We start from the raw sequence: 25,517 nt of genomic DNA, 5'->3' as shown, positions 1-25,517 counted from the left end.
GCATTTTCGGGTTGAGGATGGAGTCAAGCTCAACTCCCAGTCCTACTGCCAGTTTCTGGAAGACACCTTCTTCAAGCAGTGGTACAGGAAGAAGTCTGCATCCTTCAAGAAAAACATGATTTTCATGCAGGACAATGCTCCATCACACGCGTCCAAGTACTCCACAGCGTGGCTGGCAAGAAAGGGTATAAAAGAAGAAAAACTAATGACATGGCCTCCTTGTTCACCTGATCTGAACCCCATTGAGAACCTGTGGTCCATCATCAAATGTGAGATTTACAAGGAGGGAAAACAGTACACCTCTCTGAACAGTGTCTGGGAGGCTGTGGTTGCTGCTGCACGCAATGTTGATGGTGAACAGATCAAAACACTGACAGAATCCATGGATGGCAGGCTTTTGAGTGTCCTTGCAAAGAAAGGTGGTTATATTGGTCGCTGATTTGTTTTTGTTTTGCTTTTGAATGTCAGAAATGTATATTTGTGAATGTGGAGATGTTATATTGGTTTCACTGGTAAAAATAAATAATTGAAATGGGTATATATTTGTTTTTTGTTCAGTTGCCTAATAATTATGCACAGTAATAGTCACCTGCACACACAGATATCCCCCTAAAATAGCTAAAACTAAAAACAAACTAAAAACTACTTCCAAAAACATTCAGCTTTGATATTAATGAGTTTTTTGGGTTCATTGAGAACATGGTTGTTGTTCAATAATAAAATTATTCCTCAAAAATACAACTTGCCTAATAATTCTGCACTCCCTGTAGTAGGGTGACCATATTTTGATTTCCAAAAAAAGAGGACACTTGGCTCAGTCATGCAGAACTTGCTTAAAGAAACAAAAAATCAGCCCGGCCATTTTGACTAGAGACCGGCCCCCCAGGAAAAAACATAAAGTCTTTGAATGAAAACAAACGCTGTTGTGACAGTGATGTACAGTCTTGTTGGTATATGTATGATGTCTATACATTTTACATCAGATAAAAACTGGTTGTAAGATTCATATAATTATTTATTAAAAGCGAGACATTTTAAATGTCATTTTAAATGTCTCACATGAGCACGAGCAACTTTTTGTTGCCGATGCCCATGATGCAGCCCCCACCACGATGCCGCCCTGGGCAACCGCCCATGTCGCCCCTTTAAAAAAACGCGACTGGATCTCACTAAGTGTGCCCTCCTGTAAGGGTGTGTGTGTGTGTGTGTCTCCTCCTCGTTTAGCACTAATCCTCATTTCAAGCAGCTCAGTCATCCATGCAAGAAGTCACGCTACAGTTTCTTTGATCCGGATTGTTTCCTCCAGCCATGATTCGGGTTTCTGCACCGATGTTTGTGCTGCTGCTGTTTGTAGTGAGTCCTCTTATGTTCTTCTGAGCTGCTGCACACTGGCGTGGAGTTTTAACACGTTTGTGGAGGTTCTTTTTTTTTTTTTTTTAGCACTCATAGCTGTATACATAGCTTCTTTAACATAGTTGCTGTAACCTCCTTTTAACTTATTAATATTTAGTTAACAAATGACTCTTTGTTAACACTTTAATTTTGTGGAGCCGTTGTAAAATTCCGTCATTGAGTAAACCGAGTTAGGTCGAGTTTTCACTTGCTATGTTTCGATGGCCTGCTCTGCTCCTGACTCTCAGGGGTCAAACCCTGCTCGATCTGCACTCCATAACAATAATATTATTTAAACTACTTTTTTCTAATCCACATATAACAGCTGTATGTTGGTTTTCACAGGCCACTGAACTGAGTGGTGTAGTTAACAGTGTAGTTAAGACTAACTAACACCTCAGAACAAAAGCTGTTTTTCTGTTTCTGTGAGAATGTGTACTAGTACTTTAAAGACTGCAGTAACTGAAGCTGCAACAGCTCACTCGCTGCAACTTTTAGAGAAAAAATAAAATTGTTCACGAGCTGGTTGAAACAATAATTCAGGCCAGTATTTTAACATTGTGGGACTATGTCAGGTTTTAATTGAAATAGTATTAATTACAAAAAGAATTAATAGATTAGGATAGAATAGAAGATATTAATATTTCTGGATGTCTACTACAGGTAATGAATAAATGAACAATGCGGTCAGCATGTCTGAACCTGTTTGTTCAAGGTCTGCTGTAGTCAAATTTTCAAGCAGTGTTTTAAATTCAAGCATGAAGCTAAATTATTTAACTAAAAATACACTAACTTTGTGTGTTTAGTGCTTTTCACTAACTTGCCCTTTGAAGTCATCATGACGTCAACATTCAGCTCTATTTCTTTGAATGTCCATTACATTGACCGACTGTCTCAAATTATGTGGAGAAAAGCAGGTGAGGAATGAATTCCTTACAAAAGAGGAAGTGGGGACAGGCTGTATGCAAACATTCATGTTGATCTTTGATGTGCAGACCTGCAACCGACTTTTGAGCTATCATCAATAAAACCAGTTTTTCATGCTCTGCTTACAGTCAGCATACATGACTGTTAACCTGTTATTAAATTTTAGGTGACACTTAAATAAAGCAGTCACTGCTTGCCTTGCTTGTCCTGACCAAACGTCTTTGATTAAAACACTTGCTGATCGTTAAAGGTAGTGAATTGTGATTATGTTCCTGTCACGACGTTTTTGAAAAATGCTGCTGGCATCATATTTAAAAGGAATTCATCTAATAATGAATAAGAAAACTGAAAAGAAAAAAAAAGATTTCTCCCATGATGAGAGATAATTAATAAACCAGTTAACTGTATGTAGCTGAGATTCCGTTAAGAAATTCTTCATACAAACATCTGTTTTGTTACAGCTGCAGGCTGTCGCTGTGCTGATGGCCAACTCTGAAGACAGGTCACTTAAAAAGCGAAGAATGTGCATTTTCCCTCAGATCCTGATGGAAAATAGAGATTACACTAATTTAGACTACATTGACAAAGTAAGTTACTGTTTCCCAACTTTAATTTTTTGACTAACTAAGCAGCTCATTGTAGTAAGTAATTACCATATTGTACTATATATGAAAAAAGTCATTTTGAAGTTCTTCTTCTTCTCTGCGCCCTTCCTAAATGACCGAGCTCCTCGCTCTATATCTAGATACCCTATAGGGGACGGTCATTTCAGTTCCTTGTATCAACAAGTGCCTTCTTTGTGTCAGGTTTCAGAGCTCAGCTGGCCATAGGTGAGATTTGTGAAACTGCAATAATAATTGGAAAATGTGGTGTGCCATTTTTTCTTTTCTTTTTTTTTCTAGTTAGCTGCCATGAACTGATTGACTGTACTAACTTTTTGATTTTCAAAAACAAATAATGTTTAATAGCCATTAGATGGACAAATAGATGGTGGTCTACCAACCCTGAAGCATTTATCTATGTGCTATTCTGTGTGTTTCAGGTTTACTCAGAATATGAAAATGTTACATACTCCCTGACAGGTGTTGGGGCAGACAAGTACCCCTTCAATGTGTTTGTGAGCGACCCTCATACTGGAGACATCCGTTTGACCCAAGTTCTCGACAGGGAATTCATCCCCTATTATTATGTTAGTGATTCTCTTCTATTGTACCTTGTTATTGCATTCATAAGATTTAACACTTTTTCCTTCATGTGTTAAATGTGTGAAATCCTAAATATGTATTACATTCAATACATTGTTTTTATTCTGATGACACGATAAAAAAAACAAACAGGATAGGGTCAAGTTATATTGAAATGTTAAAAGGTAAAGTTCACTATGCCATCACAATATTCTGCAATTTTTTAACTGACCATTGATCCACTCCATAACTTGTCTCATGTGTCTCATATATGACCATATCTCACATTTAGTCTCATAGTTGGTTTCACTAATATTTGATGCTCACCAAAGCAGCTCCTTCAAAGTCTACATACACTACATTTGTTCTATGAGTCTGAAAAGACATGGATATAAACAGTGTTGGGTAAGTTACTTTAAAAAAGTAATTAATTACTAATTACTTAGTCAATATTGTATTTAAAATACTTATCTAATTACTGTGTCAGAGAAGTAGCTTAATTATTAAATAAGTAATTTAACTAAATGCTTCTTAAAATCCCTATAAACCTTGAGTGGACAAACAATAGAAACTAAACTCTTTAAATAATAAATAATTTTTTTAAAGACGGTGACTCTACAGTACGCAGCGGTAGCATCTCTTCCACAATGTAGCCTGCAATCATTTTTTTAAGCTCACCTTCAGACGCTTTCTGTGCTGCTGAAGTAAAATCAAGTTTTGCCTGCTTAGCAGGAGTTGCCGCGGTGTTATCCATGGATGATGAACAAGGATCACTCAGAAGTGTTCGTCTATGCTCTCATGTCAGGCGCTTCAGTAGATTACTCATGCTATTAACAGCGGCCGATAGTTTTTTCTCCCCAGGACATAGCTTACATATTACTGTAATGTTCTTGTCTGCTTGTTTCAGAAAAGTGAAGAGACGGGAATATGTCCATTTCATAAAACAGCCACACGCTTCAGCCGAGTCCGACATCTTCCGCTTTAGAATACGACTATGCAGCAAACTGGCGCGAAATGATGTGCAGCTGCACTACAGCAATGTTAAAGTGGCAGAGTTTACTTCTACGTTTAGAAGATAAATTATTGAAATTAAATAATGATATTCAGCGAGTTTAATTATTTTACAATGTAACGCAAGTACATTGTAAGTAACTGTAATTAAAATACCTTAAAATGAACAGTAATTAGTTACTCTACTTTTTCAGTGGAAAAGTAATTTAATTACAGTAACGCGTTACTTAGTAGCGCATTACACCCAACACTGGATATAAACTGCAGTTTCGCTGGTGGTAGAAACCCCTACTACAGACACTTTTTTGTTTTAGGTTATGATAGGATAGATGAGAAAGACAAGATAGTTTAAGTTGTTTTCTTCCACGTTTCAGCTAACGCTTGTAATTAAGTTCGCTAATGGCACAATTGCAGAAGAAAGGGATTGGTACCGTTACCGGATTGCAGATGAGAATGACAATGCTCCAGTGTTTGGGCAAATAAAGCCTGGTGAAGTTGATGAGCTCAGTCCCGAAGGTCAGTGGTATAAATCCCAAATAAATGTATGGAGATGTAATACTACATGATTTCTTAATGAATTAAAGAAAGCTGTAACAGCCGTTATGGTGTGGTGTCCCTTTAAGACACCCAAGTCGAGGGTTGATGGTGTCATCAGTGTGTGCCACTGCTCTCTCGTTTTCTCTCTCTGTGATTATGAGGACACGTGCCTTCACGCTCGTGCTTAACGAGGGACGGACTTATGTTTTCTTTTCGAGACCCTTTTTTTTGTTTTGTTTGCAGCGCTTGGGTTGTATGAACGCTGGGCATTTTGTTGTTGAGCCGCAGCCGTTCAGCCGGGCTTTTATACGGTTGCTGAAGAATGCGTATTAAAGAACCACCGTGGATTACTGATACCAGTGTGGGTGTGTATCCTTCCGCCTAGCCTGCTAGGTGTTTTGCCGCCTCTTCTCAACCACACAACACAACCCAACGTTACAAAATGGCGCCCGAACATCTTCTCTTGGACCTCAGTATGCAGTATCTTCGAGCAGCGGATGATTGATACACTGAAAGGTACATAGCGGCAAAGTAGAGCTAGTAGTAGCCTGCCATACTTCGCGGAGACAGACCAGGCTGGCCTCGACGCGGACGTCCGATTCGCCGGATCACGGAAGTGTGTTTCTACGGCAACGAGTGGAGCCGCCGCAGCGCTGTTTTCGGGATGTATTATCGTCATCTGCCGAACGCCTTTACTGCGACATTTTTGGATTAACGTGGATTCACGCTACTTGGACGCGAGATGGATGCCGTTTCTTCATAGTTTCTGACGTACATGTAAGCGGAGTAAAGCGCACCGGATTTTTTTTTTTCTTCCTCGCCATCTGAGCTCACGCTGCAGACTTTGCTTCGTTCGTACGGTCTCTGCAAGTGGGAACTTTTCCACGGGACAAACCTCTATACCGCGTCAGGACTGGACAAGTCTGGTGTCCTCTGGAAAATCGCCGAACTGATGTAGTGAGTGTATTTAAAAAAAAAAAGAACGCTGTCTATATTTCAAACTGATTTGCTATTGATTCTCACTGGCTTAACTGTCCTTATTGAAATGCTGTTTTAAGTGCATCTGACTTGAAAAGGTGTTGCTCATACTCAGTTACTCGTAAGTTTGGATCTATTTTACACCTAAATGCTTTTGATCCAGGGTGTTTGCTCCTTCCACCTCCACGTTTCAAAGTCAGATAAGACATGTGTAGCTAAACTTCAGAATTCACATGTTTCATATACTTTTGTGTGACCAGAACTGAAGTTGATTTCTGCTTAACTGCTACCTTGTATAGATTTGGGTCTTTGATAAGTGTGTATTATGGCTACTCATCCTGACTTGAATGACATGTGTGATGATATAGACTTTATGTTACACCCCAACCGACTTACTGCCAGACATAGTACTGCTGACCTTGGGCATAAAGTGCAAAGTCTGCAAGCAGAGGTTGATATGCTTCAGCAGTGTCTTCATGACTCTTTGGACCTCCAGAGGAATATTCTGGAGCAGTGGACTCAACAAAAACGACCAGTCCCAAAAGTGCCAGCTGCCCAGATTACTCACCCTTTTCCTCAGGCCTCCTCTACCCCATATGTGCCAGGCCTGCCAACCAGGGAAACGCAACAATCTATCTCAACACCTGGCCCCACGCAGCCCGCCAGAGCCTTGTCCCAATCTCACTCAGATTCACTGGAGCTAATTAATACAACCAGAGTCCTTGCTGCGGCATTGCACCAAGCCAAATTGGAGCCCAAGGTGTTCGCTAATGATGGCAGCCTTCACCCAGAAGAATGGCTGCAGTCTGTTGCTGCTTATAAAACCTCCTTAGACCTAACAGACGCCCAAATCCTCAGAGAGCTGCCACACTTCCTAGCTAAGGAACCAAGAAAGTGGTCTAATGTGCTCATTCCTCACGTATCTACATGGGCTAAGTTTTGTGAACTTTTCAGAACCGTCTTCTTGCCTGCTGACAACCAGGAGCAGATTTTGAGAGGCATCCTGGACTGTTTCCAGCACCCCGAAGAACCTCTGCCAACGTTTGTTGCCCACATGCTCAGTGAATTTAGGAGACTGAGGAACCCACCATCTGAACTGGAGCAAATTGAGCTCATCTGTAACCACGCAGTGGAGAAGTACAGAGTAGCACTGTACGGAACGCCTGTAAAGTCAGTAATTGATCTAGTGCTGCGTGCCCACGAGCTGCATTCTGTTCTTGGCACTAACCTTTCACGGCCCTCCCGAGCTCAGCCGAAAAACAGAACTGAGGGAGGACCCCGCTGTTTCAAATGTGCCATGCCTGGTGTTACCTCTCGTACGTGCCCTAACTGTTCCACTGATTTTCAGGGAGCTCGACACTCTCCCAGGATGGCTCCGGAGCTTCCCCAAACGCTGTCTCCTGACCAACATCCAGTAACTCAGCCTGCGGATCCAGATGAAACTGGCGGGGTCAGGGAGACGAGAGCAACGGGCAGGAGGCCGGGAAACTTCAGGGGGGGGAGAGTGTTTCACAGGGGCAACCCTCCCCCCAACCAATAACTCAGCCCTCATCGTCTTTGTCAAATCAAAGTGTGCCACCAGTGCTCAATCACGTTGAAGATGGAACTTCGCAAGCATCGTGGAACACCCCTCTCAGAGTTAAAGTGAACTTTAATGGGGCGGCTCTGGATGCCACACTAGATACAGGGGCATCTCTTTCAGCAGTAAATGCAGACCTATTATCTGAGAGACACCGAAACCAGATTTTTCGCGTCCATTCTTCATTCACACTGATGCATGCGATGCTGGTCTTGGGGCAGCATTAATGCAAAAAGATGAGGATGACAAAGACGTTGCTGTAGCATTTGCTAGCCGGGCTATGCACAAATCGGAAAAGCCCTACTCAACTCCAGAGAAGGAGTGTCTGCCCATGATCTGGGCCTTGGAACATTTCCGACCCTATGTCGAAGGCTTGCACGTAACCATTTACACCGACCACAGCAGCCTCAAGTGGTTGATGTCTCGACCGAATCCCTCTGGCAGGCTTGCTCGGTGGTCTCTGCGCCTTCAAGACTTTGACTTCAGCATCATCCACAAACCTGGAGAACGTAATAAGGTGCCCGATGCCCTTTCCCGTAATCCTCTACCAGATGTGGATTCCCCCATTGATCTTTGATCTTCTCCCTCCCTATGCCGTGATTGGGAGCATGGACCTTCGTGCTCTACCTTCTGTGATTGTTTCGGACCGCCCGCATGTTCGTCAGCTGCAGCTTGAGGACCCAGTCACAGGCCCGTTGCTCAATCAACTGGAAACTGACCAACAGACGGGGGAGAATAATCAAGATCTGGAACAGTACGTTGTCCATGACAGTCTCCTCTATTTCCTCGACCCAAAGACAAAGTGTGGTCTCCACCCACTCAAGCAGCTTAAACTGTTTGCTCCTACTGCCCTCCGTGGTTATCTGCTCAAATATTACCACGATCATCCCACAGCTGGACACCTGGGCATTGCAAAAACGCTGGCACGCTTGCGTCTCAGATTCTTCTGGCCACACATGAACTCTGACGTGAAAAAGTATGTGGTCTCATGTTGTTCGTGTCAAACCACTAAGCCGAGTCAAAGAAAAACAGGAGGCCTTATGGTCCCTATCCAGCCACAAAGACCATTGGAGTACGCAGGGGTGGACTATGTTGGCCCACTGCCCCGCACACAAAGGGGGAATGCTTATATCCTTGTTTTTGTGGACTATTTCTCAAAATGGGTCGAGGTGAGTGCTGTGAGAGAAGCCACTGCTCAAGTTGCTGCGAACAAGTTCATTACTGACATTTTTGCCCGACATGGTTCTCCCTCCCACCTTATTTCTGATAGGGGAACGCCTTTCGTCAGTGACCTCTTTGAGCATGTTTTGTTGACTCTTGGGACTGAACACAGACTAACAACTGCATACCATCCTCAAACGAATGCAACTGAGCGTGTAAATCGCACTTTGAAAACGGCCATTCGAGCCTATGTTGGGGATAAACACACCTCTTGGGACAAGTATCTTCCCCAGATCTGTTTTGCACTGCGCACTGCGCCTCATGAGAGCACAGGCTTGAGCCCGTCCATGATGCTGTATGGGCGAGAGTTGGACACGCCCTTGGACCTTGTCGCTCAACCCTCCTGGGAGGGACTGAGCGACCCGGAAACGCCCCACTCAGATAACCTGAGAGCTTCGCTTCGGGATGCTCATGAACATGCTCGCGTGGTGCTCGGAGAGAGTCATGAAAGGCAAAAGCGCTACTATGATCTGAGACGTCGCACGGTTTCTTATGAAGTTGGGGACCTCGTCAGGGTAAAGTCACACCCAAAATCAGACGCATCGTCCAACTTTTCTGCTAAGTTGGCCCCGCTTTACACGGGTCCCTACCGCATCTCCAAGAGGATGTCGGATGTGAATTACTCTCTCACCACAGTGGACACTGGGGAGAGAGTGGGAGTTTTTCATGTTGCAAACATGCAACCATTCCATACCTGGGACTCTGCTTTGTCTAGCCAGCGTGCGAAGCTAAATGCTACAGCAGCTTTGGATCTCAGTGTCCCGGACAGCAGTTTGCCTCCTGCTCTTTCAGTCCCGGGCCGCATTGACTGTGACGCGGTTGACGCAACTCCCACGGTCTTTAGCAACGCCCCTGCTGAGACTGGCTTTGACTGTGCTGACGCTGCCCCGCTTGTCGTGGACCAGAACTCTTTCCAAGAGACTGCTGACGTTGCTCTGGAGACAGAGGTTAACAGTTCACCTCCTGCTGCCGATGGGTGTGCTGTTAGAGGTTCTTATGACCTCAGACCAAGACGAGTTCCTAGGGTCACCGCTGACTGGTCGGTCAATAGGTGGACCAACCCTTTTCATACTGACAGATTTAACATAAAGTGATCTTGTTTGCTTTCTGATGTGTTTCATGTGGTCTGCTGTTGTCACAGGACCGTTGTTTGAGTTTTCTACGATTCATGTTGGCACTGTTTTCATGTTGTGGTGATATGTTCATGCTTACTGTTGTAATTTTTGGGAAAACGGTGGAAACGCAATGTAACAATAAGAGGGAATTTCATTCTGTCATTGTCCTGGCTGTCCTAAGCTTATTTTCTTTCTTTGACATTTATTTGAATGGGCATTCACCATGTGGGACACTGTCATGTATGCCAGTTTGTCAATTTTGGACTGTACATTCCCCTATTTTGGTTTTGACGTCTTATCCTGCTGACCATGTATGGAGGCTGGTTAAGTTTGAACTGTACCTTTGCTGTGTTCGGCTGGGGACAGCCTTTGTTTAACCGGGGGGGAATATGTAACAGCCGTTATGGTGTGGTGTCCCTTTAAGACACCCAAGTCGAGGGTTGATGGTGTCATCAGTGTGTGCCACTGCTCTCTCGTTTTCTCTCTCTGTGATTATGAGGACACGTGCCTTCACGCTCGTGCTTAACGAGGGACGGACTTATGTTTTCTTTTTGAGACCCTTTTTTTTTGTTTTGTTTGCAACGCTTGGGTTGTATGAACGCTGGGCATTTTGTTGTTGAGCCGCAGCCGTTCAGCCGGGCTTTTATACGGTTGCTGAAGAATGCGTATTAAAGAACCACCGTGGATTACTGATACCAGTGTGGGTGTGTATCCTTCCGCCTAGCCTGCTAGGTGTTTTGCCGCCTTTTCTCAACCACACAACACAACCCAACGTTACAAAGCATTGTGGCTTTGTATTTGCAGGGTGATCAAATTTTTACAATGACCTGCTAAAGGTGATAGCATAAAAAACATTGAGTTATCATGTAAGGTTAAATGCAGTCTGTAGTTAACAAATGTGTCTGAATTCTTATATAGTTAAGTTTATATTTGTAAGAATCTATAAAAGCCTCTAAAAGTTTGGCCAGTATATTGAGTAAATAGTGTTACAGATGACTTAAACTTTTACAAGTTAAAGCTCTAGTGGAAAGTAAGTCATTGTTTTACATCACAAGAAAACAAACAATGCCATTTAATGCCATTCTTTTTGCTTGTTTTAGGTTTTATGACTGTTTCATTTCATGCTGTTTTTCAGGTAGTTTTGTGATGAAAGTAACAGCAACTGATGCTGATGAACCATGGTCTTTACGTTCTGTGATTTCCTACACCATCATTAATCAGAATCCACCTGACGATATGTTTTACATTAACAGAGATGATGGTTCCATCTTTGTTAAAAAGCCTCTTCTGGAGAGAGAGGTATGATTAGATTAAAAAAATGTAATGCATCTCTTTCATTCAACAAGGTGTTAGAGCAAAAGTAACTAGCTAACTAAAACTAAATTAAGTATCACAAGCCACTCAAGTTAATGTGCAGGGTCAGCAATAATATGCAACTCTGTTGATGATAGACAATGAGCTTAACTGCAGCAGTATATGGGACTGTAACGTTAATGCTTAACCTTTTGATCAGCAAACCACAACCATAACAGTGAATTCACCCCAATGTGTCCCTTTTACAAATTTGTCTGAGAGTCTAACTTTGGACAGCCCACACATTTCTTCAGTTGCTCTTATGGTCTTGTAATATACAGCATACAATCTTCTGATTTCAGAAATGTGGTCAGTACATTCTGACTGTAAGAGGCCAAGACCTAAAAGGTTTACCAGAAGGAAACACTGGAACAGGCAATGTTACTATAAACATCCGTGATGTGAACAACAACCTTCCCACTCTTGAAAAAGAGCAGGTACTTCTCTTCCTCACAGTCCTCTATATTAACATGATATACACCAATGAGTTAAACTGCAGGAATGTCTTAAAGACATAAAGACCTGGATGGCCGCTAACTTTCTGCTTCTTAATTCAGATAAAACTGAGGTTATTGTACTCTGCCCTGAAAAGCTTAGAAATATGGTATCTAACCAGATTCTTACTCTGGATGGCATTACCTTGGCCTCCAGTAATGCTGTGAGGAACCTTGGAGTCATTTTTGACCAGGACATGTCCTTCAACGCACATATTAAACAAATATGTAAGACTGCTTTCTTCCATTGGCACAACATCTCTAAAGTTAAAAATATCCTGTCTCAGAGTGACGCTGAAAAACTAGTTCATGCATTTATTATTTCCAGGCTGGACTACTGTAATTCATTATTATCAGGATGTCCAAAAAACTCCCTGAAAAGCCTTCAGCTAATCCAAGATGCTGCAGCAAGAGTCCTGACAGGGACTAGAAAGAGAGAGCATCTTTCTCCTGTTTTGGCTTCCCTTCATTGGCTTCCTGTTAAATCCAGAATTGAATTCAAAATCCTGCTCCTCACATACAAGGTCTTAAATAATCAGGCCCCATCTTATCTTAATGACCTTGTAGTACCATATCACCCTATTAGAGCACTTCGCTCTCGCTCTGCAGGCCTACTTGTTGTTCCTAGAGTATTTAAAAGTAGAATGGGAGGGAGAGCCTTCAGTTTTCAGGCCCCTCTTCTGTGGAACCAGCTTCCAGTTTGGATTCGGGAGACAGACACTATCTCTACTTTTAAGATTAGGCTTGAAACTTTCCTTTTTGCTAAAGCATATAGTTAGGGCTGGACCAGGTGACCCTGAATCCTCCCTTAGTTATGCTGCAATAGACATAGGCTGCCGGGGGATTCCCATGATGCACTGAGTTTTTCCTTTCTAGTCACCTTTCTCACTCACTATGTATTAACAGACCTCTCTGCATTGAATCATATCTGTTATTAACCTCTGTCTCTCTTCCACAGCATGTCTTTTATCCTGTCTTCCTTCTCTCACCCCAACCGGTCGCAGCAGATGGCCGCCCCTCCCTGAGCCTGGTTCTGCCGGAAGTTTCTTCCTGTTAAAAGGGAGTTTTTCCTTCCCACTGTTGCCAAAGTGCTTGCTCATAGGGGGTCATATGATTGTTGGGTTTTTCTCTGTATCTATGAAGCACCTTGAGGCGACTTATGTTGTGATTTGGCGCTATATAAATAAAATTGAATTGAATTGAATACTTTGTGTTCAATGTGTTAGAATATGCTTCCAAAGGCCTTTTTAGATGATTTCAGGAAATAACACATTAAGTGTCATAAAAAATGTTGAAATAACTTTTAAGTGTTCCACTGCAGTATGAAGGAAGCATTGAGGGGAACATACAAGGTGTGGAGGTGATGAGGATCCAAGCAGAGGACCTAGATCTGAAGGCCACAGACAACTGGAAAGCTGTCTTTAATATTGTCAGAGGCAATGAAGGCGGGTATTTCAGCATTAAAACAGACCCCAACACCAACAAGGGCATCTTAATGCTTGATAAGGTACAGCAGACAAAATTTCAAAGAAATTTATGTTATGCAGTCTATTGTGAGATGCATTTATTAAATGCTGGCAGGATGCCCCTTACATGAGGACATATACACTCATAATACATGACATACTTTTATTTACACGATCCACTATTTCAGTTTTATTCTTTATGTCTGCCATTTCACAGCCTGTGGATTATGAGAATGTGAAGAACTTTGTATTGGGGTTAACTGTAAGGAACAAGGCCCCACCTTTTTCTGGAGGATCATTTTGGCAATGGGGGGGAGAATATAAAATCTATCCCATCAAAATCAATGTAAAGAACCAGCCTGAGGGGCCACATTTTGATCCCAAAGTCAAAGCTATAGCCATCTCCAAGAAAGACACCTCCTTCAACATTACAGATGTTGTTGCTAGCAATCCTGCAATAGATCAAGATACTGGAGAACTGGCTGAGAATGTCAGGTCAGTGCATACACATGAAACAAGAATTACATGTTATCTTCTCTTCCTAAGTACAATAATAACTGGTTTGTGGCCTATCTCTGATGTAGGTATGCCAAAGGCTCAGACCCAGATAACTGGTTGACTATTGACCCAGAGACAGCTGAGATCAAACTCAACAGGATACCTGACAGGGAGTCTCCATACCTGGTCAATGGGACATATTTTGCCAAAGTACTCTGCATTACAAAAGGTACAGAATGAATGCCATTAGCCTCCCTCTGAAGAAAGGAAAAACCAAAAAAAAGAAAAAAAAAGTGATGAATTATATATTATTATTTCTGTTTTTACATCACAGAAACACCTGCTAAAACAGCTACTGGTACCATAGCCATCCAGTTGGAAAATTTTAATGACCACTGCCCTATCGTGACCAGTGACATCAAGACTATGTGCACCACTGAGAATTCTGTTATTGTGAATGCTAACAATGAGGATGCATATCCTAATGGACCTCCTTTTAAGTTTGAGATTATCCCAGAAAATACTAAAGGGAAATGGCACATGGAGAATCTAAATGGTGAGGAAATTACTTCCAATCATTTCAAATGTATCTAGTTAAATATACAATAGAATAAATACAATAGAAAAATATAATAAATATATACATACACTGAACAAAAATATAAACGCAACACCTTTGTTACTGCTCCCATTCCCCATGGGATGGACGTAGAGACCTAAAATTCATTCCAGATACACAATATAACCATCCTTCCCAAACAGTGGTCACAAATCAGTCCAAATGTGTGGTAGTGGGCACATCTGCTATATTGAGATAATCCATCCCACCTCACAGGTGTGCCACATCAGGATGCTGATCTGACATCATGAGTAGTGCACAGGTGTACCTCAGACTGCCCACAACAAAAGGCCACCCTGGAATGTGCAGTTTTGTCTCACAGCAAAATGCCACAGATGCCACAAGCAATGAGGGAGCGTGCAATTGGCATGCTGACAGCAGGAATGTCAACCAGATCTGTCGCCCGTGCATTGAATGTTCATTTCTCAACCATAAGCCGTCTCCACAGGCGTTTCAGAGAATATGGCAGCACATCCAACCAGCCTCACAACCACAGACCTCGTGTAACCACACCAGCCCAGGACCTCCACATCCAGCAGGTTCACCTCCAAGATTGTCTGAGACCAGCCACCCAGACAGCTGCTGGAACAATTGGTTTGCACAACCAAACAATTTCTGCACAAACTGTCAGAAACAGTCTCAGGGACGCTCAACTGCATGCCCGTCGTCCTCATCGGGGTCTTGACCTGACTCCAGCTCGTCGCCGTAACAGACTTGTGTGGGCAAATGCTCACATTCGATGGCGTCTGGCACGTTGGAGAGGTGTGCGCTTCACGGATGAATCATGGTTCACATTGTTCAGGGCAGATGGCAGCTGAGAATGTCCCAGTTCTTGCATGGCCAGCATACTCACCGGACATGTCACCCATTGAGCATGTTCGGGATGTGCTTGACCGGCGTATACGACAGCGTGTACCAGTTCCCACGAATATCCAACAACCTCGCACAGCCATTGAAGTGGAGTGGACCAACATTCCACAGGCCACAATTGACAATCTGATAGACTCCATGCGACGATGTGTTGCACTGCATTAGGCAAATGGTGGTCACATCAGATACTGACCGGTTCTGGGTCCCCAGACCCCCAATAGTGCAAAAAACTGCACATTCCAGGGTGGCCTTTTGTTGTGGGCAGTCTGAGGTACACCTGTGCACTACTCATGATGTCAGATCAGCATCCTGATGTGGCACACCTGTGAGGTGGGATGGATTATCTCAATATAGCAGATGTGCCCACTACCACACATTTGGACTGATTTGTGACCACTGTTTGGGAGGGATGGTTATATTGTGTATCTGGAATGAATTTTAGGTCTCTACGTCCATCCCATGGGGAATGCAAGCAAAAACAAAAGTGTTGCGTTTATATTTTTGTTCAGTATAAATGCATGATATGTTGGAATTTAGTTTATCAACTTATATTTCTGTTTTCCACATTTTGTAAAGCAAATTTACTTCAGTTTTTTTTATTTTACAAATAAGAGGTTATACTACCAGTAAACTTGTCGATCTCCAGTGGACTACCAAAAAGTTGTGGTATTCTGCACTTCCTCTTTGTGTTTTGTCCTGTTCTGATTTAATGCACAATGGTGTCCCACTAGTTGGTCTTGTTAAGCGTACACTATTTTACAGAGTGACATATTTCCTATCATGAACTACAGTACATGTGCCTTCTCAAATCCCCATTTTGCTCAATGACCTGCAAATTGTATGCGTAGCATTCTCTACCTTAGAGTCCTGTTGAAAATAGTTGCAAAAAAAAGAAGAAATCCATGTAGCTGATGTGGGCCAGAGTAACTTAGCCCTGATTAGCTATCCTCCTGCTGATGATAGAATGATGATAGAAGCTTTATCACAAAGAATGCCTATTGATATATAAGGAGAGATTATCTTTACTTTGGCTGGTGTTAGTTGGTGTCTGTTTTTAGATTTTACTTGGTAAGCACTGTTTACCTTGCTTGCTCAGATAATAATTCCTTATTATCAGGTTGGTCTAAAAGCTTGCTGAAAAGCCTTCAGTCAGTGAAAAACTGCAGTAAGAACACTAGCAATATTGGAAAGAGAGATAATGTTTCTCCTGTATTAGCTTCTTTTCATCAGCTCCCTGTTAAATCCAGTTTTTTTTTTTCAAATCTTTCTCACATAGGTCTTGAATATTTCGCTATTAGGTGATAGGGTCTATTTAGACCCTATCACCTAACAGCATCATATTAACCTAACAGATGACTTTACTCTCAGACTGCAAGTTTACTTGTTGTTACTAGAATTTCTTAAAGTAGAATGGTGAGACAACTTTCAGCTTTCTGTTGTCTAACCACCTAACTGTTTGGCTTGGGGAAGCAGAGATCTTCTAGACTTTTTAGCCTTCAAACTTTTCTTTTTGATAAAGTTTATAGTTAGGACTACATCATGTCCCCCTGAACCATTGCTAATGTTGTGCTGTTAAAGGGTGGGGGTCTTCCCATGATGAGCATTTCTTCCTTACACTCGCTTTTCACTTCCCATGTGCCCCCAACGAGCGGGATGATAACTTTTGTGTTTTCTTCCACCCCACCATCACCATGTGCTGCTCATAGGCGATCATCCGATTGCTGGCGTTCTCTCTAATACTGTAGGCTCTTTGCTGTAGAATTTCAAACACGCTGTGTTATGTAAATAAAACTGATTTCAAATGAATTTAATTCTATTTAATTTAATCTGTTAGATTGTCATTTCAGGAATAATATGTATTCATTCTGTACATGTGTAACATCTCTGTGTGGTTTCTGACAGATACTGCGGCTATCTTGCGGGTTCAAAACTTCATGTGGCCGGGTATCTATGAGGTGGAACTGGTGATTAAAGATCAGCAGGGAAAGGCCTGCCCAGAACCACAGAGAGTCTGGGTTCGAGTATGCACGTGTGAGGATGGAGTTGTGTGTGGAAAATGGGATGGCAATAATCAGCCAGTCAAAAGAGTGCAATTAGGACCTGCAAGTATTGGGATAATGGTGGTGCTGCCACTGCTGTGTAAGTGTTACATGATTATTCTATTTCACAAAAGAAACAATTGAGTTTTTGTTAAACCTCAGATCCACTGACCAATGTGATGCTACACTTTATAGTAAATACCAAATGTGTTAGCACATTGTTAAGGTTCAAAATATTGGGGATGGACACCAGAGGAAAAACCCACAATAACAACACTGGTCCGGTCGGGTTGAGTCAAACGATGATTTAATGATCACACACGTGGGAGATGGACACTGTATGCAGACAGTCTCAGATCTCATCTCAAAAAACACATCACCATAGTTTTATGAAATCAGGGTATTAGAACGCCCCCTCATGCGTAGTGACAGGTGTAATACAATCAATGTTGACAATTTTATTTAACACAAAGAATAACATTGTCTCCTTCCCGAGGGCAGACGCTGACTGCCCCCGTCTCCTGGAACCGTCTGTACCCTGCTAAGACACAACATGGCAGCTACAAGGACTCTTTCATTTGTTAAGACCATCAGTGTGTATTGCTCTAAATCAAGTATATAATATTAAATGAATATTGCTGGATCAGCTACTTCTACTTAAAACATATTAAAACATGACTAAGCACAAAATCACCAAGAATAACATCTTATAAGTGCTGTGTAAGCGCGTGCGGCCTTCCAAGCTCAAAGCCTTTGCCCTCCATAGATCAGCCAGACTCGCGCTGGCTGTAGCTTTTAACCTTTAATTACCTTAAGCACAACTCTAGAATAAGCAACAAACTGCAATGTGTATGGAATGATCATGGTTACATCTGCAATGGAAAATCATGTTATTATTCTGGTACCTGTAAGAAAAGATCAAACTAAAGTTATCACCATCACTGTAATGCAAAGAATAATGTAAGGTCAAAAACTTCAATTTATGCTTAATGCAAAGCTGGTTATATACTTCTAATGAACTAATAATGCCATATTAAAATATTAAAATATAATGAGAAAAACATCCCCTCCTTATTCTACAACATCTTAATTACTGGTAAAGAAATTTTTAGGTTCCACCCTTTCCTTGTTGTAAGAAGCCCATTGATCCATCCATCGATTCCTTCTGTCAGATGCCTGAATCACCTCAACTGGCTCCTTTCGATGTGGAGGAGAAGCGGCTGTATTCTGAGTAGGGATGGGTATTGATAAGATTTTCACGATTCCAATTCCATTTTCGATTCTGTTTAACAATTCGGTTCTTTATTGATTCTCTTATCGATTCTTTTTTTTAAAAAGGAGAACACTAAGGTCGATTAGCTTAGAATTTTGTTTTATATCTTCTCTTTGAACAAGATAGAAATTTAGGAGTAGCATGGCCTTACAAACCCAACAGTGAGATCTTAAGAGATGCAGCCTATGGCTCTGCAATGTGGTGTCACAGGGTCCACGGGGAAAAAAATTGTAAATGTAAAATAATAAAATAAATATTCTTCTGTAGCAATAACAAAGTATAACATAAATTATTCTGTAGCAATTACACAAGAATATGCAGTAATGTCCCTGCCTACAATTAAACACATTCACTTACCGAAAATCAGGGCATCTGCTGTGGCAAATAGATGTTTGCCACTGCTCTGTGACATTAGTCTATCCTGGCCTGAAAGGAGATGCTACCGGTAGACTGCAGTGAGAACTGCCAGCGAGGGCCAGCCAGACTCTGTCTTTCTCATCATGGTCACCTAAATGCAGCGCACAGTAATGGCAGGTTTTGTAATAAGGCAGACATAATATGCACTGTTAGTTGATTATTTACCTGCCGCATTAACAGGAGAGGACGTGCAAACGTTACCGCTGCTGCTGGGTTGAGATTCACGAGTCTGGAGCGGAATTAAAAACACGACATTCATTTAAGGTTATCGTGTGTTTTGTGAGCAAATGCTTTTGCATATTTGTAGTGTTTCCTCCTTTAAATGAAATATCTACTTTGCAAGTATTGCAAGTTGCCCTGTTGTCATCCATTCTCATAAAGTATAACCAAACTTTTTAGCGTTTGAGCCGCTTAAAGGCGCCATGTTTCCTGCCAGGTAAATGACGCTCCGCAACGTGGTTATGTCATTCGGGGCGACTGGAATTGATAAGGGAATCGTTTGCAAAAATGGCAAACAATTCCAAGGAATTGAAACAGTGGGAACCGGTTCTCAACAAGAACCACAACAAACAACAAACAGGTCCGCATCACTGGAGTTGGAGCACCAATTCGTCCCTTCTCCCGTCACTCATGAATAAGACTCCAAGGCTACGTTCACACTGCAGGTCTTAATGCTCAATTCCGATTTTTTTGATCAAATCCGATTTTTTTGTCTGCTTGTTCACACTACAAATAAAATGTGACCGCAAACGCGCTCTAGTGTGAACGCTCAAAGCGGCCCGCATGCGCAAAAGAAGATGTCACACACAACGCGCTCTGTTTAGATCCAGACCAAAAAATATTGTTTGACTGTTGGCCCTTAATATAAAGACTGGTTTCGGACTTTACGTTTCCCAGTTTTGCTTTAAGTTATAAAGTTATTTTGTTATTTACATATGGCCCAATAATTATTCTTATTGCTGTTTTAGAGAGGAGCGGTGCTTCAAATGATAGTTGCTGATTTCTGTCAGAATCTGCAGATTATACAGTACAAATAAAATTTTCACGTTTCTCCAACGCTGTCTTCCCAACTGTTTCACTAACATCTACACGGGATGGCCAGGAAGCATTTGCGATGTCTTCTCGGGCGCTTCTCCGGCACTGATAATTGGCGTCTGTTTTATGTCAGTGACATAAAAGACAGATTTAATGCGACATGACCATTCAAACAGCAGTCGCTTTCTAAAACATCAGGTATGTATCGGATTCAGTACCACATACGAAAGTGACCCAGATCGGATGATTTGAAAATATCGGATTTGTGCCGTTCACACTGTCATACCATGATCGGATATGGGTCGCACAGGGTCAAAAAAGTTGGATTTGCTGCACTTACGCCTGCAGTGTGAATAGGGATGGGTATCGTTTAGGTTTTATCCGATACCGGTGCCAAATCGGTACTTTTGAAACAGTGCCGGTGCTCGAACCGGTGCTTAAAGAATGGAGAACACAAACTTTGTCCAAAAACCTCTCATGTTCAGCTGTTTTTTTTTTTTTTTTTTGTAAAAAGATAACAATGTTAGCCTTTTCTGCAGCTATGGGGCATATATGGTATCACTCTTGGCTGGAAGCAGTGCTTAAACAATGGAAAAAAAAGACAAACTTTGTCCAAAAACCTCTCATGTTCAGCTGTTTCCCACTTTTTCTTTGGTCATTTTAGCCTTTTTGGCCAGGGTGAAGGGAGTATCTGCCATCAAACAAGAGGACAGCCGCATGTAGCTATGATCATGTTTGCTAGTTCACCTTACATGCATTAATGTAATAACGTGGTTAGCCTACTCAACGTAAATTACACTCGAACAACATTTAGCTACTCACGCAGAAAAGAACGGCTGCTGCTGCCATCATCATCATCATCATTTCTGCTACACTGGCAGGGCTAGGGGCCAGGACTTTATTCTTCGGGTTTTTGGGGGATGTTGCTCCGGGTCCGATAACTGGCAACCCACCCAACGTGCACAGTGTGAGGTCTCGCAGCAAGCTATCAAATACGGCGCATTTCTCGGCTTTTAAAAAAACGCTATGCGTCGCCAGGTGTTTCATCGGATTTGAGGTGTTACTTCCTTTGACAGTATCAGCTTAAAGCACTTGTTGCAGGCTGCTGAGTTTGCATATTTTGCTGTGAAGTACAGCCAGACTTTTGACCGCTTCGCCTTGGACATTTTTAATCTGTAGCTCTGCTCTAACTGAACGTACGTACCTGGCCCCGCCTACTATCCTGGGAAACGTAAAATGATTGGCTAGAAGTGTATCACAGCTCAGGAAAAAAGAGCACCGAAATAAAGCACCGAAATGTGCGCTGTTTTTCGGTCTGGTTACTGGCACCGGTTCTGACATAAACGGTACCCATCCCTAAGTGTGAACGTAGCCCAAGATACTTGAACTCCTCCACTTGGGGCAGGAACTTGTCCCCGACTCAGAGTGGGCACTTTTCCTGCTGAGGACCAGGGCCTCAGATTTAAAGGTGCTAACTCTCATTCCCACTGCTTCACACTCGGCTGCGAACCGTTCCAGTGCGAGCTGGAGGCCATCACCAGGTGAAGCCAAAAGAACCACATCATTCGCGAAAACGCAGAGATGAGATTCTGAAACCACCGAAGTCAAAGCCTTCCGTCACTTGGCTGTGCCTATAAATTCTATCCATAAAAATTATGAACATAATTGGTGACAAACAGCAGCCCTGGCAGAGCCCGTCACCCACCAGGAACTAGTCCGACTTATTGTCTGCTATGCGGACCAAGCTCTTGCAACGGTTGTATAAGGATTAAATGGCCCGTAGCAATGGGCCACACACCCCATACTCCTGGAGCACCCCCCACTCCGAGGGACACGGTCGAATGACTTCTCCAAGTCCACAAAACACATGTAGACCCCATGCACCTTCAAGGCAAACTCCCATGCACCCTCAAGTATCCTTGAGAGGGTAAAGAGCTGGTCCAGTGTTCCACGACCAGGACGAAAACTGCATTGTTCCTCCTGTATCCGAGGTTCGACTAACGGACGGACTCTCCTTTCCAGCACCCTGGCATAGACTTTCCCAGGGAGGCTGAGGAGTGTGATCTCCCTATAATTGGAACACACCCTCCGGTTCCCTTTCTTAAAGGTGAGAACCACCACCCCGGTCTGCCAATCCCGAGATACCACCCCTGATTTCCATGCAACATTGTAGAGGCATGTCAAACAGGACACCCCTACAACATCCAGAGCCTTCATCAACTCAGTGCAGACCTCATCTACCCCAGGGGCTCTGCCACCAAGGAGTTGTTTAACTGCCTCTGTGACCTCGCCCCCAGAGATAGGCGGGTCATCCCCTTTGTCCCCAGACTCTGCTTCCTTCACGGAAGAAGTGCCAGTGGGATGGTCGAGGACGTCCTCAAAGTATTCCTTCCTGCCCCACAATTTTTTCAGTCGAAGTCAGCAGCGCTCCACCCGCCTTATACACAGTGCAGGTAGAGCACCGCTTTCCCTTCCTGAGTCGCCTGATGGTTTGCCAGAATTTCCAGGCAGTCTGAAATTCTTTGGCCTCTCCAAACTCTTTCCAAACCCAAGTTTTTCAGCCACTGCTCGAGCCGCGTTCTGCTTGGCCTGTCGGTACTTATCGGCTATCTCAGAAGTCCCACAGGCTAACCAAGCCCAACAGGACTCCTTCTTCAGCTTGGTAGATCCCTTCACCTCTGGTGTCCACCATCACTTTCGGGGGTTACTACCATGACAGGCACCAACCACACTGTGGCCGTAGCTCAGCGCAGCGGCTTCGGCAATGGAGGTGCTGAACATGGTTCATTTGCATTCAATGTCCCAAGTCTCCCTCAGAATGCTGTTGAAGCTCTGCCAGAGGTGTGCGTTGAAGATCTCGCAGACTGGGGCCTCTGCTAGGTGTTCCCAGCACACCCTCACTATACTTTTAGGTGCGCCACATCTGTCCAGTGTTCTCCCCCGCCATCTGATCCAACTCACCGCCGGGTGGTGATCATTTGACGGCTCAGCCCTGCAGGTCTGGTGATGTGATTACAAAATCGGCCTGCAGCCTAGAGCATCCTGGTGCCATTTGCACTTATGGACACTCTTATTTTCGAACATGGTGTTCGTTATAGCCAAACAGTGGTTTGTACAGAAATTCAAGAACAAAACACTGCTTGGGTTCAGATCCGGGAGGCTGTTCCTCCCAGTCACGCCCCTCCAGGTCTCACTGCCGTTGCCCACATGAGCATTGAAGTCTCCCAATATGACAACATAGTCCCCAGGCGGAGCACCCTCCAGCACCCCACCCAGGGAATCCAAGAAGGCTGAGTACTCTGAACTGCCACTCGGCGCATAAGCACAGGACCTGTTCCTCGACCCAAAGGCTCAGGGAACAAACCCTTTTATCCACTGGGAGAAACCCTAACAGGCAGGCAGCAAGCTGAGTAGATGTTAGAATACCCACCCCAGCCTGCCACCTCTTACCAGGGACAACTCTAGACTGAGACAGAGTCCAGCCCCTCTCCAGGAGACTGGTTCCAGAGCCCACGCCGTGCATTGAGGTGGGCCCGACTATATCTCGCTGGTACCTCTCAAACTCACTAACTCAGGCTCCTTCCCCGCCATAGAGGTGCCATTGCATGCCCCAAATGCCAGTCTTGGTAGCCGGCAATTGGTCCGCCAGGGCTTGCTCTCCTGGCTCAACACACAATGCACCTGACCCCTATGATGTCTCATGCGGGTGGTGGACCTGCAGGAAGATTGGGTGGGGGGGGGGGGGGGGGGGGGTGTCTTAAAAACTGTGAAATAATGCATCTCCAATAAACCACATTTTGAAACTTAAACTCTGTCTAAAACTTATTTGTTTTCCAGGTTTTTTTCTGTTTCTGATCTTCTGCCACTACAAAAAGGCACTGAGAGATTTGTCCCCTGCAAATATGGTCAGGTTTAAAGATCCTTCAGCAACAGCCCCAGAATACACCACCCTTGCTGTGGCTACGGAAAGTCTGAATTCTGGGACAGTATTACACTCAGGTGAGTGGCAAAGGCTCAACTGATGTCCAATGGAAAGAAATACGCGAAGGACAATTTGTTAGTTATTGTATTGAGGACTCGGGTTACTCTGCTGACTCTTTGCCTTTTGGAGTCAGACCGTTACCTTTAGTTTCTCAAAGACCTCAGACCAAAGTTCAAGGTTCTTGCAGGGTTGTACAGAAGCAAATAAATAAATAAATAAAATTACAAATACATTAAATAAATAAATAAATAACCCTTCTAATAGCAAATTAATGGTACATTCTGTCATGACCCCTTGTTTTGGTGTTTGATTCCTGTTATGAATTCTTCCTTAATATTTTTAGCCTAGATTCCTGTTCACAAACTTTTCTGGTTTGCTGTTTTACAGTTTAAAAAGTTATTTTTAAAGTTTAATGCTGTTAAAGTTTTGGTTTTTATCCATTGTGTTTTGGGATCCTTGATTTTATGGTTTCATTATTCTTATAGATTATGAGTCTTAGTTTTGGTAATATTCAGTTGCTTATTTTACTTGGTGAGTTCCAATTATAACTTTTAATTTAGTGTCACCCTGATTGTCCTGATTCTTTCCACCTGTCTGGCTCCTTGTGTTTCCCTTTTCAGTACTGTAAACCTTTCATAATTTTGCACTTCTGTTACCTTATTTACTTTTTGGAACTTATTATTGACAGTTGTGGTGGATTTTTGTATGATATGTATAACTATGTAACTATATACACTATATATCTATGTGCACTGAACATATATATTTTAACTTTCATGTACAGTCTTAAACACAAGACATTGTACTTCACCAAGGTTTATTAAGGTGGTACAGTTACAGGGCAGTTAATGTAAGGGGAGAGTTCTCCTGATTAATTTACTCTCCCGTAACTAACCTTCCCTAATACACCCTCAACGTCGTTCATGCATCACAACCAAAACAGTAACATTGTAACAGAGATCCTGAACACATGATAAAATATCATACGATATAATCACACACACACACACACACACACACACACACACACACACACACACTTTGAACTACACTGAAGTGTCTTAAGCATGTAACCTATGTAGTTACAAGATTATATATTATAAGATTGTGCCACTTGCTGTGTAAGATTTAATAATTAGGATTAATGTGCGATGTTTGACCGTGTCATGACTTATTGTGATAAGCCAGAGCAAGGGGTAGTTAGAGTCCTGACTGGCCTTTGGCCAAGACCTTGGCAGCTATCTGACCCCTGCAGCTGTGTTTGGACGGGTGGAAAAGTTACTCAGCAGCAGGGGGCGGGGATACTGGTCCCTGTATATTAGAGGACCAGAGGACACCCCCAGCACTTTTTTCCCCTCTGCTGTTACTCTCTGTCCGTCTCTGTGTTGCTCTGTTGTCTGTGCTTAAGGCTGTATACCCCAGGGTTTTGCTTTGCTTGCTTTCTGCTATGTAATTCTCTTGCTAAATGTCTGTATGTATTTTTCCTGCTGTTCATATGATTCAGTGTATTAAACTCTGTTCCAAGAA

At 42.9% G+C, this 25,517-nt stretch overlaps 1 protein-coding gene across 3 annotated transcripts; it reads left to right on the top strand.

The window, feature by feature from the left end:
* The first annotated feature begins 1,211 nt into the window (after positions 1 to 1,211).
* Positions 1,212 to 25,517, top strand: LOC101482745 (desmoglein-2.1). 3 transcript variants are annotated; one of them, XM_024798671.2, is made up of 12 exons: positions 1,216 to 1,353; positions 2,781 to 2,906; positions 3,362 to 3,508; positions 4,889 to 5,030; positions 11,080 to 11,243; positions 11,600 to 11,734; positions 13,113 to 13,298; positions 13,475 to 13,752; positions 13,842 to 13,984; positions 14,090 to 14,311; positions 17,147 to 17,383; positions 23,846 to 25,517. In XM_024798671.2, exons 1-12 carry the CDS (start codon positions 1,309 to 1,311, stop codon positions 24,028 to 24,030), a joined length of 2,010 nt encoding a protein of 669 aa, XP_024654439.2. In that variant the 5' UTR covers positions 1,216 to 1,308; the 3' UTR covers positions 24,031 to 25,517. The 3 variants fall into 3 exon arrangements, with proteins under 3 accessions (XP_076736118.1, XP_024654439.2, XP_076736117.1); XM_076880003.1 differs by lacking the exons at positions 17,147 to 17,383; positions 23,846 to 25,517 and adding an exon at positions 14,823 to 15,484 and having other exon boundaries at positions 1,212 to 1,353; XM_076880002.1 differs by lacking the exons at positions 4,889 to 5,030; positions 11,080 to 11,243 and having other exon boundaries at positions 1,217 to 1,353.

Source organism: Maylandia zebra, linkage group LG23, assembly GCF_041146795.1.
Source record: "Maylandia zebra isolate NMK-2024a linkage group LG23, Mzebra_GT3a, whole genome shotgun sequence".
Taxonomy (NCBI): Eukaryota; Metazoa; Chordata; class Actinopteri; order Cichliformes; family Cichlidae; genus Maylandia; species Maylandia zebra.
This window is presented reverse-complemented; position numbering and strand designations above follow the sequence as displayed.

What these genes read in the sequence shown, in the direction of transcription:
- LOC101482745 (XM_024798671.2), top strand. Translation starts at nt 1,309, where the DNA reads ATGATTCGGGTTTCTGCACCGATGTTTGTGCTGCTGCTGTTTGTA. An exon ending in TTGTGCTGCTGCTGTTTGTA is followed by an intron (nt 1,354 to 2,780) that starts GTGAGTCCTCTT and finishes GTTTTGTTACAG; the next exon opens with CTGCAGGCTGTCGCTGTGCT. An exon ending in ATTTAGACTACATTGACAAA is followed by an intron (nt 2,907 to 3,361) that starts GTAAGTTACTGT and finishes TGTGTGTTTCAG; the next exon opens with GTTTACTCAGAATATGAAAA.